Here is a 15,445-nt window from a genome sequence, read left to right on the forward strand (position 1 = left end):
CCTGCTTAGATGTCAAACACTTTCCTACTGTATCTGCCCAGGGTGGATTTTCAGTTCTAAACAGCCCCTCTGTGTCTCAGAGCAGCTCTTCAACACTCGTAGAGAAACAGAGTATTTTCCTGCCTGGCTTCCCTACTCCCCTTGGCACATCCTTCTCCAGATCCTGGAGCTTTGAAGGTACTTTCCCTGCAGGAAGGTCAAGGGCAGGTCAGCAAACCTGGCCTCAGGTGCAACCCCATGCCCAGCCTTCCCACTTCTTTTAAACAATAAATCACGTAGGGAAATCTGGAATCCTGGAAATGTGCAGGAGAAAATCCTGCAAGCTGGATTTGGGGAGGTGTAACTGCAGTGTCCTGAAAAGATCATTTGCTTTTAAAAAGGAATTTTACAGGGAAACTATTATTAAAAAACCCCATTTGACCAACCTCATGTAGTAGACAAGAAATATCTCAAGCACCTGTACCTGGATCACATAGAACAAAAACAGTTCTAGGTGTGTTTGGGATTCAATCTCAACAGAGATTTGGGAGCAAATTGGGATCCAAGTGATTCCTTCAGCAATTTCTGGATGGAACAATTTCTTGGAGCTTTATTCCAACCACCAGCAGTGTGGCCTTGTGCCCTGTCCCATTGCTTGGCTGCTCAGCTGTGGGAAATGGATTTACAGAGAATTCTCAAAGACTGAGAGAAGGCTCACACAGTCTTGTGCATCTGTATGCAAATTTCAAGGTAGAAAATGATGACTTAGAAATGCCACGGGATGGGACTGACGTTGTTGAGAGAGAAATGGAACTGGAAACAAGTTTCAAAGGATGGCCTTGCAGGTAGGTCAGATACTTTAGAAAAATAAAACTATGAAAGGTGCATTGTAGTAGGGACCCACCAGGGGTAATTTTAGGGGATTGGCTTTAAGGCATTAACAGCATTGTGTGGCAAAAGTTGATAGGCCAGAAAACATGTATAATGATTTGCAATTAAGAAATAAATTGGCTTCTAATTGTGATGGAGTGAATTGTAACATCTGTATTGTCTCACCCTTCACATAAGACTGAAAATAGAATAAAAGTTTTTAAAACATCTCTCAGTTGCCCCATCTCTGAGCAACAGCCTCTAACCAGGATCCTGCTTTGGATGAGGGAAATTCTTACACCTCAGCAGTGGGAAACCTCCTTCACTTGCTGTGCTGTGATTTCCTATCCCCCAGGGAGTGCCACAGACATTTCCAGGTTTTAGGAACAGCAGGACGAGTTTAAGCATTTCAGTAGAGCTGAACAAAGGTATTTTTTGTCCTCCGGGATGGACCTGTGGAGCTACACCTCAGACCTTGCTAACCTGAGTGCAACCAAAAAACCCTTAACAACCACTGCTGAAGCAGCTGCTTCAGAAAGACTGGGAGGGGAACCCAAAACCAGTGGCCTGTGGAGAAAATTTTGATTCTGAACAGAGCAGGAATCAGGAGCTGTCCTGCTCCCACCACCTGCCACAGGAATTCGCTGAGGAAAAAAGCCTCTCAGGACCGCACAGGGTGAACTCTGCACCAATTAGAAGGAAACCCAGGAGATGCCAGGCCCAGGTTGTGCCAGCTGTGCCCCTACTGCAAGTACCTGTTGAGTGCCATGGTGACAGTGGCTCCCTGCTGCATCTCCTGCGACGCTGCCACCGCCGCCTCGGCTAACGAGGCCACCGCCTGCGTGGCCTCCGAGGCCTGCGTCGTCTGGATGGTCATCTCCCCGCCCTGTAGTGTGGCCCAGTTCTGCTCCACCTGCCAGGGGAACACGGGGAAAGGGCTGTAGGATCAGGCATCAGCCCCTCCAGGGGGGGCTGCTTCCCAAAAACGAGATGGATCCATTTTCGCTCCAAGACCAGGGAAACGAGGGATGCTGGGATGCACCTGAGGATGTGGTTGGACACACAGAGCCCTCCATCATAGTGCATAAAGATCCAGAAAAGTCCTCAAAACCCCAGAAATCCCTCTTGTCCTGCCAAACCCTCAACAAAACAGGGCAGCGTTGTTGTTGTGGTTGTACCCAGATTGCTGCCAGCCTGGGGTGTTTGTTAATTAGCTGGGTTTAATGGCCGTCAATTAAAACATAAGTTCCACCTCACCACGAGGAAGAACTTCCTTCCATGGAGAGTGGCAGAGCTCTGGAAGAGCTGCCCAGGGAGGATCTGGAGTCCCTCCAATTCTGGAGACATCTGGAGACATCTCCAACTCACCTGGACATGTCCCTGTGTCACCTCCTCTGGGTGACCCCGCCTTAGACTGGATGATTCCCACAGGTCCCTTCCAACCCCAACTGTTCTGGAATTCTGTGTTTCTGCAGTGCTGGAGCACAGATCACAGCCCTCAGGGAAATGGGCTGTGTTTTCCTCCCTGTTTCTGTTTGCATGTTTTGGGGGTTGGTCCATGTTCCCATCCAGGATTCATCTGGACAGCACCTGTGACCTCTGAGGGGATTGAGCCATATTGCTTAAAAAAAGATGATGGTGGCTGGAAATGTTCATTTACCCCAGCTATTTAAAATTCCCTAACTCCAGACCTTTCTACAAATAATTTTTATATTACCTGAAGGTTACCCAATTGCTCATTTTTCCCCATATTTTCATGTGGAGCTTTGCAGTTTGTGAGATAATGATTATATGGACAAAAAATTCAATAAGATGAGAACTAAAAACATACCCGGGACAAAAAAAAGTGGAGGATCTGCTGACAAATCTTACTAGCTGCTTTGCAAGGTGGAGATCTCCCTCCACCTCCCATCCCCATAAACATTTTAGGACACTCCCCAAGTTCTGAGACACAAATAAAAATGCTGTTAGGGGGTGATGAAAAAAAAACCAAATCAATTTGTTGGGATGGAGAGGGTTAAAAAAATCAAAAGCAGAGGTGACTCAAGGCTTAGGGTAAAATTTTGCATGAGGATATTTTGCTGCCTTTGGGCAAAGTTTAATCCCAATAGAGGATGGATAGGGAGGAGGAACCTGAAACTGTGGGTGGGAAGGGAAATCCCAGTGATGCCCTGCAAAGATGCCTCAGGAATTCCAGAACAGGGATGGAGTAAGGAAAGAAGGAAAAGAAGCTGGGACTGTCTCCACAAAGGTTGAGCTGCTGAGATTCTACAGCTGAGAAGGTGTAAAACGACCTTAAACTCATCCAGATCCAGGGGCAGGGACCCCTTCCACTAACCCAGGTGCCTTTAAAAGATTCCTGCAGCTCCCAGGAGATAAAACTGGCTCCTGAAAACCCTCAAAGCAGCTGCCAAGTGCTTCAAGGTCACCGTGGGCTGTTCCAGTCAGGGTCTGAGAGGGGAGCAGGGTTTGTGGCCAGCAAAGCTGTTCTGTGCTGCCACCTCTCGCTGTGACACACCAGCCAGGCAGAGCACGGCAGGAAAGGGACAAAAAGGGACCTGCAGCCTCGTTCAAAGGTGGGGTTTCAAGTCAAAAGGGAAAAAAAATCTTTATCATTTTAAGGGGATGTTTCTTAAGCCCACAGAAAGAATTACATTTTTTAATGCATTATTTGATTTAAAAAAAAGGGGGGAAAACAAACGTTTGCAACTTTCAGCTTTGAGATTTAACCATGGAAATGCAAAAAAACCCCTTCTAAAAAACCTTATTTAAAAAAAAATATATATAGATATAGATTTTTTCAATATACAAATAAATAATCTATAGGTGGTATTAAAAAAAAATAAAGGCACGAAATTCAGACCTAAGCCTTCCACTTGTGTTTGCAGAGTCCTGAGTCAGAATAACAATTGAGCGCTTTGTGTCTAACATGTTCTGTGTTACCCCTGAACTGTGCAGGCTGGCTGTTTGCTGGGAGCACTGAGATGCTGCTGGGAGCTCTGAGATGTTGCTGGGAGCTCAGCCAGGCCATGCAGGTGCCCCAGGAAGCTGAGGCAGCCCCTCACCTCTCCGTCAGCCACCGCGGAGTAGTTGACTTGTGCGACGGTGACCGTGGTGGGCAGCTCGGAGGCGTCGGCCAGCGTGGCCACCGTGGCACCAGTGCCAACCTGTGGAGGACAAAATGATGCAGCTGTTACTGCAGGGAAATGTGCACAGCACCCAGGGAAAGAGGGTCTGGTTGCTTTTTTATCTTCTTTCTCAGAGCCGGGATTAAATGCTCAAAGAGAAGGATTTCATGTTCAGACTCACATGTTTATTAATTCTTATCCATGTTACAGTCTCACAGTTGGTGAGTTCTGGCTAACAAATTGAAAAACGGCCCCTATCTCTTTCTTTACAAGGCGTTTTAAGCACAAATTGTCCAATTAAGAAATGACACCTAAATTATTCTTACATTTAACCCAATAACCAACCACCCGTGGCTCAAAATGGGGATTTTTCTACCCAGTTACAAAACACCTCCCAGAGCCATGGAGAAGAAGGTGAAAAAGAAGAATTTAGCCAACACCTTAAATCCTCCATCTTCCTTTTTATATATATTACTGTATTCTAAACCCTCAAACTCTGAGTTTCCCACCCTGTGGTATCACACACTTCTATCCAAACTCCACACCCACGATCCCAGTGCTGTCACTCAAATTTTGGGAGCCTTTTCCAAGGCCTCAGGTCAATGCAGGATTTGCTTGGGGGTCAGTGCCTGTCAGCACAGAGAGTCTGGAATTCTCAGTGCCCAGAGTTCCAACAGGCTCTCACACTCTCTCAGATTAAAATGAACAAAGGAATTTCCTGTGAGGGTGGTAAGATGTGGGAAGAGTTGGTGCAGGGAGGTTGTGGAGGTCCCATCCCTGGCAGTGTCCAAGGTCAGGTTGGATGGGGCTTGGAGTAACCTGGGATGGTGGAAGCTGTCCCTGCCCATGGCAATGAGAGGATCTTTAATCCAACCCCCTCCAATTCCATGATTCTGTGAGTAACTGTAATTGCAGAGTTCACAGAAAACACGGGGCTCCCCAAGGGAGAGGAAATCCCAAGCTGGAGCCATGTTAATAATCCACGGCAGCTTCCAGACAGGAACCAAGTTTTGCATCCCTCATGCTCTCCCTGTGTCCATTAAGGCCTCAGCATCTTCCCAGCCTCAGGAAGAGCAGCTTGAACATGGTGGGGTCAATTCCCTTCTCCCACCCACCCAGCACTGGCTCAGAATTCCCTGCACACCCTCCTTGCTCCCCATTTCCTGGATCTCATCTCCAGGCACCTGGCAAACATGGAGCCCATCCTCAATACCCCTTTGGAAATTATCTTTTCCCCATTTAAAAGCTGGGAAGGGACAAAGGCAGGGAGATGGGCAGCTTTGTCTCTGAAGAGAATTAAATATAAATGCCAGGAAGTCAGTGGGATCTCAGGTGTCCAGCACCTGAAAGAACATCAGTCAAAGGGAGATTGTATGGACAGCTGAGCAAAGAGAACCAGCCTGGCAAGTCTGCTGGGCTTTGGTGGGGAACAGAAAACTCTAACAGCTACTGAAAAGCTTCATTTGGGAGAAAAAACCCTAATCATACAGCCAGTTTTTATCTTCATTATGTCTGAGAAAAGTATGTCTGAGACTTCACCAAAAATGTGATGCTCAAGAGCGACAAAGTGCTGGGCCTAGTTAGGAACCACCACCGGTGGTGGTTTGGAGGCACAGGGGAAACTGAAATTCAAATCTCACTCTCACAAGGAGTCTGTGGGAAGTTTAAAGAGAAAACCTAATTTTTTTGACATACTGAGCTGCCAGAATCTGCCTCCCACACAGGGAACACGAGGAAAACAGCAGCAGCACTGAGCTAAGAACAGTGTGAGAGGAATCCTCATTCCATGAGGACAAATATGAATTTGGTGTTTGTAATAAATATAACTCAGGTGTCAGATGCAGACCAGGGGCACAGAAACACCTGATCTGCTGATTAAACTACATTTCATACCATTAAAGGAAGGCAGTTCCACCACCTCTGCTCCCATTGCTACCACAAGTGTTGTGTGGTGGCACCTGGATTTGTTGTAAGCAGGTTCACTCAACTCAGGTCAAATCCCTGACTCGTTTGACCACGTGGCAGAAACCCCTGCACTGGAGAACAGGAGGTGGGAGTGGTGAAGAGAGAGGCTGAGGATGGATTTTTGCTGTGGGGTAAGACACAATTAAGACAAAACTCCCGAAAGACAAGTTTAGCTCCCGAGTTTCCTTCCACCACCTCCCTGAGGCAGACTGTGCTGGAAATAGAACATCCAGGGGGGTTCCTCTCACCTGGATGAGGGACACGGTGCCGTCGGGGTTGCTGAAGGTTTGTACCACGGTCTGGGAGGGCACCAGGTGGGCGATGCTGTGCGTGGTCGTGGTCTGCGGGGTCTGCTGGTCCTCGAAGGCGTACAGCAGGTCCTCGCGCCCGTGCTGCTTGTAGCAGTTCTTCACGATGGTCCGCAGGGCCTGGGTCCAGGACACCTTCCAGCAGGAGGACACAGAGGGAAATCAGCCCAGGGAAGGGTTCTGAACCAGCACAGAGCTGGGATTTGCATATTTGTCTTGTTTGTTGGGTGGTTTGTGACGATTCGCAACCAAACAACCCCAGTATTTAATCTCCCTCTGCTCATCCCCTCCTTTCCCCAAGGATCTCACCCTGGAGAGCCACCTGACCCAGTGAAGATGACCCTGCTCAGGGCAGGGGTTGGATGAGAAGACCTTTAAAAGGGCCCTTCCAACCCAAACCATTCTGTGACTCCAAGCAGAAAACCACAGTGATTTGGGAAAGCACCAAAACGCTGCCACAGCACCATTTCCAGCCTCCCCACCCAAGCAGCCCTGAACCAGCCTGCACAGGCCCTGCTGCCTCCACACCACGGTAGCATCCTCTGGTTATCTCTGCTGGTAGAAACTCTGTTGACAGGTTGGTAGAAACAGTACTCAAGCCTTTTTCACCCAATTCTCTCATTTATCCTGGCTCCACTGCACATCCACGACCCTTTCCTCCAAGCACAAAGCTCCCTGCTGCTCAGGAGGGGACAGCATCCCTTCCTTCCTTCCTTCCTTCAGGATGCCACAACACAGACTCTTCCTTCTGTCCCTCAAGGCAAAAAAACCACTCCCAAAAACCCCAGTCTGCAGCCCCAGTGCTGCTTTTGGAGGCAGACGGGGAGACACCCACCCGCTGCTTCTGCTCCTCCGTGCGGACATCGCTGCGGACGTTGGCCCACGGAATGTCCTCGGGCCACCAGATGGGTTTGCAGCTCTCCTTGCCCCAGCCTGGCTTCCCACGACCCGTGGAATACTTCAGCATCTCGGGGATGAAGGCTCTCAGCTGTGCCTGGAACAAACAAAAAGGTTGAGACCTACAGAAGGTGTTTGTTCAAAAGGAGAGGTGTTTAGGAATTTGCATCTCCGGTAGTTTTGAGGTGCCTTGTACAGAATTATTGGGTTCAACTTCCACCCTGTTGGAGCCATCACCAGGAAGAGGCCTGAATGCCCAAGGAAGGTGGACAGTACTTTGCCGTCTTCTCCCAAGATTCAGCTTGGCAGCAGGTGGAAGAGAAGAAACAAAATTAAATCAGCCCAAACAAAATTATGGCACCAAGGCACGAACAACCGTTGTATTGAAACTTCACAATTCAAACACTACCAGGAAGAGAATGAGCCCACCTGAAATGGAAAAAAACCCAATAAATCACAATAACCCATTAAAAACCCCACACGCAATGTCCCTACAGTGGGAGCAGCTCAGGCATGAGCTGATGTATCTTTTACAGAGATGCTGCAAGGGGATGGAGCTTCAGTGACTGCTGAAATGTGGAGACCACAATCTCACACTACTCCAGCCCTGCTCTGCCCAAATAAATACAAAACTCACACAGGATTTTGTGGCAAGATTGGTTTTGTACCAGGGGCTCCCTGGAGCACCAGGAAAAGGCTGGTTCAGCTGCAGAGCAGAGCAGGAAGGGGAGAACTCTCCTTATGTCAGAGGAAATCACATTTAGAGCTTAAAAACTGCATTTAGGAGCAGCTCTTGGCATCCCTTCAGAGCTTTTAGAGTAAATTATTTCATAGAATCATGGAATCGTTTTGGATGGAAAAGACCTTAAAGTTCCCCAGCACTGCCAAGGCCACCATTGTCCCATGTCCCCAAGTGCCACATCCACATGGCTTTGAAATTCCTTCAGGGATGGGGACTCCAAACCTCCCTGGGCAGCTGTGCCAGGGCTGGACACCCTTTCCATGAAGGAATTTTCCCTAAAAGCACATTCTTTCCAGCCTGTCTGTGATCCACCTTCCACTGCAGGGCCAACACCCATCCTGGCATGCTCCAGGTTCCCTGGATGAAGCCTGGTGAATGGAGGAGAAATAATTCCCTCACAGAGCAGTTCCTTTAAAATTATATTGTTCATAGTGCAAGGGGAAAAAGGACTTGTTCTTCAGAAACACTGCAATAAACACAGCTGAGTTGAGGAAAGGAGCAAAAACCAGAATGGAGCTGTAAAAGGCAGGGAGTTCACTCCCAAGGATTATTATTTAGCAGTAACTCTGCCCAATAATTTAACATTAATTGCCCAATGAGATCCTGAACAGCATAAAAAGCAAAAATTGCTTTGTTCCAAATGCCAGGGAACAGCAGCAGCCAATATTCACAAATGTTTCCAGAGCAGGGAATTTCAGGTGGAGTCTCCAGGGCTGTGCAGTCCCATCAGCTCTGGTGTGGCAGGGAGTTCACTCCCAAGGATTATTATTATTATTATTATTATTATTATTATTATTATTATTATTATTATTATTATTATTATTTAGCAGTAACTCTGCTCAAAAATTTATTCAAATAAACCTGGTAGCAGCAGAGGTTTTTTTTTAATTTGAGTTGCCTGGTGTAAAAACAGTTAAAAGCTAGTTCTCTGCACTGCCATCAGCAGTGCTCCTTGTTTCCAGCTGGATCAATTACTGCTCCATAGAAGTTGAGGGCTTAAGCTACTCAAGGTACTTGTTAAGGAGGGTTTGTCTTTAATCCACGGGGGAGACAATCAGCAGCACTGTCAGGAGAGAGGACTTGGCTAATTAGTGCCCTAACGAGGCCCTGCCACAGGTAATGTCCCCCACACAAAGCCCCCACATCCCTCAGGGCACAGGTGGGAACATCCACCTGCAGGTTCTGCTGACACCGACCAGGAACCACCCAAAAATCAAACATCTGCTGCAAAAAATCCAGTGGTACATTCCGGTTTGGAAAGGGCTCAGGTAACCCCTAGGATGGAGGATTTGGGAGAAATCTGGGAGAAACATTTCTGTGAGAAATGTTTCTTTGCCACCTTTTCAAACAGGCTCAGTGTTTTAACTTTAAATTCAAGGATTAATGGTACTGAGCTATCCCAATCCCAAATGCAACAGCCTAAAGCACAGCCAACTGTATTCCAACTGCTCTCCAGAGCTGGAAACAACAAGGAAAATGGTTTCTAGAACAGAGTAAAACCTGTGGCTGGGAATTTTCTCCACATCCTCACAGCTCAGCCTCGGGATCTCTGGGAAAGGCAAAGGTGAGTCCAGTCTGCATCTGGAAGCAGGAGAGGGGGAAAAAAGCAACTGCACGAGAGCTGGAAGTGAGCACTCATCCCTGAATCCATCCCTGCTGCCCTTCTCAGAGCTGGAAAACCATAAAACCATCCAGGCTTATTGCTCAGCTGCATGGGAGCTGATTCCAGCAAGGATTCTCCCCCTGCCACGTGCCAAGGAGCAGCTGGGAGAGCAGGAATGCAGCTGCCAGGGGCACCACAAGGAGTTTTTGAGAGGCCCAGAAAAACTTTTACTGGCTCCTACAAGCAGGTTATATATCATGGAGGCTTCAAAACAATAAATCAGATTAAAGAACAAATCACCCGTTCATAAAAGAGTGAGAGCTGACTCAAGCACTGATCCCAGCTTGGTTAAACTCAGATTACCCAATTTTACTCCTCACTCACATCAAGGAGCAACTGAGAACAGGTTAAGGGGCAAACTCAGCTGTCACCCAAGTCCAGGGAGCACCAAGATTCCCCCTCTGTGAAGGCTGAAAATCCCACTGCAACGCAGGTTTTCCTGCCCAGCCCAGGTGGGTGATGCTCTCCATTCCTAAGGTTAGAGAAACACCTTTGCCCAGGCAAATAAAGGCTGTATTTCCCTCCAGACCACTGGGGAAGCAGAGCAATTAAAAGGAGTTATTTTCACCTCCTCACTGACGACACCTCTACACCTGCCTGCTGGCACCTGCTGAAAGCAGAGGCCTCATTTTTCCAGTCCCTGCCATCCTAATTATATTTGTATTTATTTTTTTGTTCCAGTTTTCCATAAGGTTTCACGCAACTTAGTTGCAAAAAAAAAAAAAAAGCTGACTTTTTTACTAGAAAATACAAATAATTATACTGGAAGCTCTGGGAATCAAGATTCCCACAAGAAATGATGGCACCTCTGTGCACAGCTCAGGAGAAATCTTTCCACAGAGCTCCTCTGAGCTACTTCACTGTGCTGGAACAGTGAGGGCCATTCCTAAAAAGATCCTTGTTTTTCTACCCTAAATCAGCAGGAGAGGATTTGAAGTAAGAGGTTCTGCATCAGCACTTTAGGCTGGCTGAGCAAAGGCCCTGCAGGACAAGGAGAAGAAAAACATTTCCATGGGAAACTGTTATTGGTACACAACAAAAGCTGCCCAGGAGCAGCTCCTGAAGGTGCCACCTTTCGCAGGAGTTTAAAAATCCAAGAAATAAGTTTTTGTCTTATTTGCCAGGGATTGGGAAATCAGGATCTGTACCAGCCAAAGCACAGTAAGCTGAGTAAAATTTTATTCTGAGTGTCAGCTTGCCTGATTCCACTAAAAATGGAAATGGTGTCTTGAGCAGGGTGTGGCCTCTGCAGAGCACAGAAAAATCTGCACATCTTTGCCCTGCTCTGACACCTCTCTGTGTGCTGCCCTTTCCATCTCGCTGCTCCCTTGGAAAAAAAAAAATTCTCTTTCAGCATTTAAAATTCATTGTGGTGCCTCAGGCTGGGTGTACACAGAGCCTTCTGCCTGAATTCAGGTCCTGTATCCCTGGGAAAGGAGATTTCCCTCCAGACGAAGTTTTCCTGGGGAGTCCCCTCCACTTTCTCCCAGCAGTGAGGTCAGCAAGGGGCTGGACCTGGCGTGAAGTGGTCTGGAGGGAAATAATAATAATAAAAATAATCTTTGCCTGGGCAAAGATGTTTCTCTAGCCTCGGGAATGGAGAGCATCACCCACCCAGGCTGGGCAGGAAAATCCTCTCCTGTGGCTTTAGGATAGAAAAACAAGGATCTTTTTAGGAATGGCCCTCACTGTTCCAGCACAGTGAGGTAGCTCAGAAGAGCTCTGTGGAAAGATTTCTCCTGAGCTGTACACAGAGGTGCCATCATTTCTTGTGGGAATCTTGGTTCCCAGAGCTTCCAGTGTAACTATTTGTATTCTCTAGTAAAAAAACAGCTTTTCCACATGCCCAGGGTAGATAATTCCATCTCCAACAAAAATATCTCATTCAGGGTCTGATCTGGGGTTACACCTTTGGCAAACTCCCCTCTGCTCCAGCAAGAAACAGAGGAGGGAATGAACTACAGGACACAGAAAAGTGTTCACGAGTGATCTCCCCAACCTTGGATTGTGGCAAAGCATGGAACAAACGTTTTCCCCGTTCCCACTTCCTGAGAGGTACCAAAACCAGCTCCAGCAGCCTGAGCTCTCCTCACCAGCATTTTTTTTTCCACGGAGAAAATCAGCACCACTAATAAAGCTTCACACCCAACCACGAGCTGAGCTGTTACAGCCCCGGGGGGGAAAGAGGAGATCAGTTCCCTGGAGACACAGCCACACAAAACAACAGGATGTGACTGTGAGATGCCAACCATGCCTCTCTTTCCCTGCCTCTGCCTGCAGGGGCTGCTCACCTGGGTCATTTTGTCCACAGAGACGGGGATGCCATCGATGGTGAGGGGTGGCAGCTCTGAGTTGACCTCCTGAGGGGCCGGGGCGTGCTCGGCCAGCGCCGACTCCAGGTCTTCCAGGATGGTGCTCTTGTACTTGCGTACCTGTGGGGAGTTGTTTGGCTCAGGTAAACAAGGTGAGCAGCACCAGGAGAGGAGCAGGATGCAAACCCAGCCAACTTTCCCCAAGGTGCTGCGGAGCAGGAGGAGCAAACAGGGGCACAGCTGGCAGGAAACACCCGGCGGCCCCCGAGACCCGGCCCGACGGAAGAACTGCTGATGAAACTCCAAGTAACGCTGGCAAGGGAAGGGTTTGTGGGAAGAAAGGAAAAATTCTGAGGCCAGAAATTGTCATGGGCAGGGCTGATAGCAGAGCTGAGCTCAAATGTGTCATTGTTTGGGGTCGTTCAGTCTGGAGAAAAGGGGAATCAGGGAGGACCTTGTGGCTCTGCACAACTCCCTGACAGGAGGGGACAGGTGGGGAGGGATTTGGGATCTAATCCCAGGGAACAGGGGCAGGAGGAGAGGGAATGACCTCAGGTTGGACATCAGCAGGAATTTGCTCATGGAAAGGGTGCTCAGGCCTTGGAACTGCTCAGGGAGGTTTGGAGTGCCCATCCCTGGGAGTGTCCAAAGAATCCCTGGATGTGGCACTCAGTGCTCTGGGCTCAGGACAAGGTGGGGATTGGTCACAGCTTGGACTCAGTGATCCTGGAGGGCTTTTCCAACCTCAGGGGTTCAGGGATTCTGTGGTTATGACCTGTTCCCTCTGATTTTTAATCCAGGATACTCCCCCCTGGTGAGATGTGCCAGGCAGCCATTCTTGCAGAGAAGAGAGGAACTCAGTGCTGCCCTCGTGTCAGGGAATCACAGGAACATTAAGGCTGGAAAAGATTTCTGAAATCACTGACTCAACCAGGTCCAGCCCTGTATTCCACAAAACCTATTTTTTTAATATGACCTTCAGATCCCTACCAGGCTTCAAAGGCTGCCCTGAGCAGGATGAAATCTGCAGAGAAGGTGAGGAAGTTCTTTCCTCCCTTTCTGAGGGACGCATACCACATTCTCCAAGGGTGCAGCACCGAATACTTTGAAGACAGGGTTGGGTTTGGAGGGTGAGATGCACAGGACGATGGCCTGCTGCCCCACTCTGGTGGTGTACTCATCCAGTGTGGCCCGGAGCTTCCTGAAACACAGGGGAAAAAACAGCAATGGGCATCAGCTGAAAGCCCTGCAGAAACACAACCCCTCTGACTGCCAGCTCCCTTTCACAGAGCAGGTGAGAAACAGAGCCCCAGCTGCTCAGCTTGGCCATGGATTGAGTTTATTCCTCTGCTCCACAGGCCTGCTGTGCTCCCTTGCAGTCACCCAGCAGCTCAAATGTCAATTATTCTCCCCTCTCTCCTTTCCTCATTGATGTAAAAAGAGAAATGACCAGAGCAGCAAAGCTGGGGCAGCAAGAGTCTGCACTTCCACTCTGTCATAGCAACACAAAACTTGTGTTTTGTTGAAGCACCTGAATGATTCATCAAAAGAGGCCTGCAGACAGAGGTTGTTTTACATCCAGATCAGAGCAGTGCAACTCTCCAGCACCAAAGTCCTCTTCAAACCAGATCTGTAGGAATTCAAGCTGCAGGATAGGCAAGAACTGGAAATATTGCAACAGCTCAGCACAGGAAACCCAGGTGTCCCAACACCTGCCCCATCAGCAACTCCCTTTGGAGCTAAAACTTTCCACTGGATATTTTCTGCCTATTATTCCCTTTTAAGCAGAGCAAGAGTCAGAAATGGTGGCAGAAACTCCAAAAGCAAGAGAGAAGTAGTGTTTTCCTCAGAAAACCCGAGCACTCCATGAGGTGACAGCTCAGTCCTTGTCTTGGTCATTTCAGAACCTCCTGTTGCCAAAAAAGCACCACCAGCTACACACAGATCCTACAATCAGGGGTTTGAAATGACCACTTGATTCCCAGTGGTGTGAAAATCAAGCACAAACGTGTGTTCAGCTGGTCAGAGTGGAAAAAAAAAAGATGTTTTGTTGTTATCTTAATGTAGTAAAATGAAGCAGTTGCGTGAAAGGAGAAGAAGTAATTCCTTCACAGAGCAGTTTGTTTAAAAGTATATTGTTCATATTTCAAGGGAGAAAAGGATTTGTCCTTCAGAAACACTGCAAGAAACACAGCTGAGTTGAGGAAAGAAGCAAAAACCAAAATTTAGTAGTAACTCTGCCCAATAATTTAACATTAATTGTCCAATGAGATCTTGAACAGCAAAAAAAGCAAAAATTGCTTTGTCCAAATGCCAGGGAACAACAGCAGCAGCCAATATTCACAAATGTTTCCAGAGCAGGGAATTTCAGGTGGAGTCTCCAGGGCTGTGCAGTCCCATCAGCTCTGATGTGGCTCGGGGGCCATCAGGTGGGCAAACAGCCTCAGAGCACCTGGAATGCAACACCTGGAGGGCTGTGGAGGTCTGCTGTGTCCACAGGAAGTTTCTAAAGCCACAAAAAAAAGTGTTCCAACTCAGGCATGAGTCTCCTCTTGATTATTCTTCCTGAAACTGTGCCCTAAACCTTTACCCCAGTCTTCAGCACGGGGTTTGTCCAATGGCAAAGGAAATTTGGATATACACACGCTGGATTTATTCCCAGAATGGGTTGATCAAGCAAAAAAGGCTTTTTTTTTGTGAGGCTGATAAATCCTCTGCAGAACTGGGACATGGATGGAGCTTCAATTTCTGCTAAAGCCACTCTGGGTATCTTGCAATGTCACTGTGACCGACTCAACTGGTGACCAGCTGGGGTTAAAACAGAACAGTGAACACACCAGAGTGTCAGATCATAAAATCACCTCAGAGATGAGCAGAGCTGCAACTTAACCCTTTAATACAAACTAAACCACACCTCTTGGGGTTCCAGAAAGACACTCCCAAAAAAACCCCTCAGCTGGGTGGCACTTGGCAGCACTTTCTGCGCAGCACTTGGTGTGACCACACAGAGCCACCAGAGGCTTGGAGGACGCAGGTGGCAGGGACAGGTGAGTGCTCACCTGAGCAAACGTGTCTGCTGCCTCTTCCGAATGGAGGGGTTGGACTCAAAAACGTGAGGTCGCTTCCGTTTTTTCCCCGTTGCCACAGCAGCAGCTGCTGCCATCCCCACAGGGCCTGGAAATGGAAGCACAAAGGGTCAGGTCAAGCACCAGCAGCTCAGGAACTGCCCAGCAGGGATGTTGTCACTGCCCAGGGTGTCCCCAGCAGAGCCAAGTGACACAAATCCCTCCCTGAGCTCTGCTCTCCAGCACTGGAGGTGCAGTGAAAGGCTCCGTTCCCCAGGCTGGCAAACCCCAGCTCAGTCCTGGCTGAAAGTCACATTCTTCAGCCTCAAGGTTTCCTTACACTCACAGAATTCTGTATTTCATCTTCCAAACATACTCAAAGACTCCCAGGACTCTGAATAACTGACTGATCTGAGGAGATCTTGGTGGCTGGGAAGAAGAAACCAGGTCCAGCTTCACAAATCCTGTTTGGACACCTCAACTACAGCATCAGGAGCCTGAGGCTTTCCTGAAGGA

General features: G+C 48.2%; 1 protein-coding gene across 3 annotated transcripts in view; it reads right to left on the bottom strand.

The window, feature by feature from the left end:
• Positions 1 to 15,445, bottom strand: part of NRF1 (nuclear respiratory factor 1) — a 62,858-nt gene that overhangs the window by 29,111 nt on the left and 18,302 nt on the right. For all 3 annotated transcript variants that reach the window (XM_066318904.1, XM_066318903.1, XM_066318902.1), the window contains exons 3-9: positions 14,924 to 15,038; positions 12,939 to 13,065; positions 11,844 to 11,984; positions 7,086 to 7,244; positions 6,191 to 6,385; positions 3,915 to 4,016; positions 1,605 to 1,762 (exon numbers count right to left, since the gene is read on the bottom strand). In XM_066318904.1, the coding sequence (XP_066175001.1) occupies positions 1,605 to 1,762; positions 3,915 to 4,016; positions 6,191 to 6,385; positions 7,086 to 7,244; positions 11,844 to 11,984; positions 12,939 to 13,065; positions 14,924 to 15,038 (997 nt within the window). The remainder of the gene's footprint in view (positions 1 to 1,604; positions 1,763 to 3,914; positions 4,017 to 6,190; positions 6,386 to 7,085; positions 7,245 to 11,843; positions 11,985 to 12,938; positions 13,066 to 14,923; positions 15,039 to 15,445) is intronic.

This window comes from Sylvia atricapilla, chromosome 5 (genome assembly GCF_009819655.1).
Source record: "Sylvia atricapilla isolate bSylAtr1 chromosome 5, bSylAtr1.pri, whole genome shotgun sequence".
Taxonomy (NCBI): Eukaryota; Metazoa; Chordata; class Aves; order Passeriformes; family Sylviidae; genus Sylvia; species Sylvia atricapilla.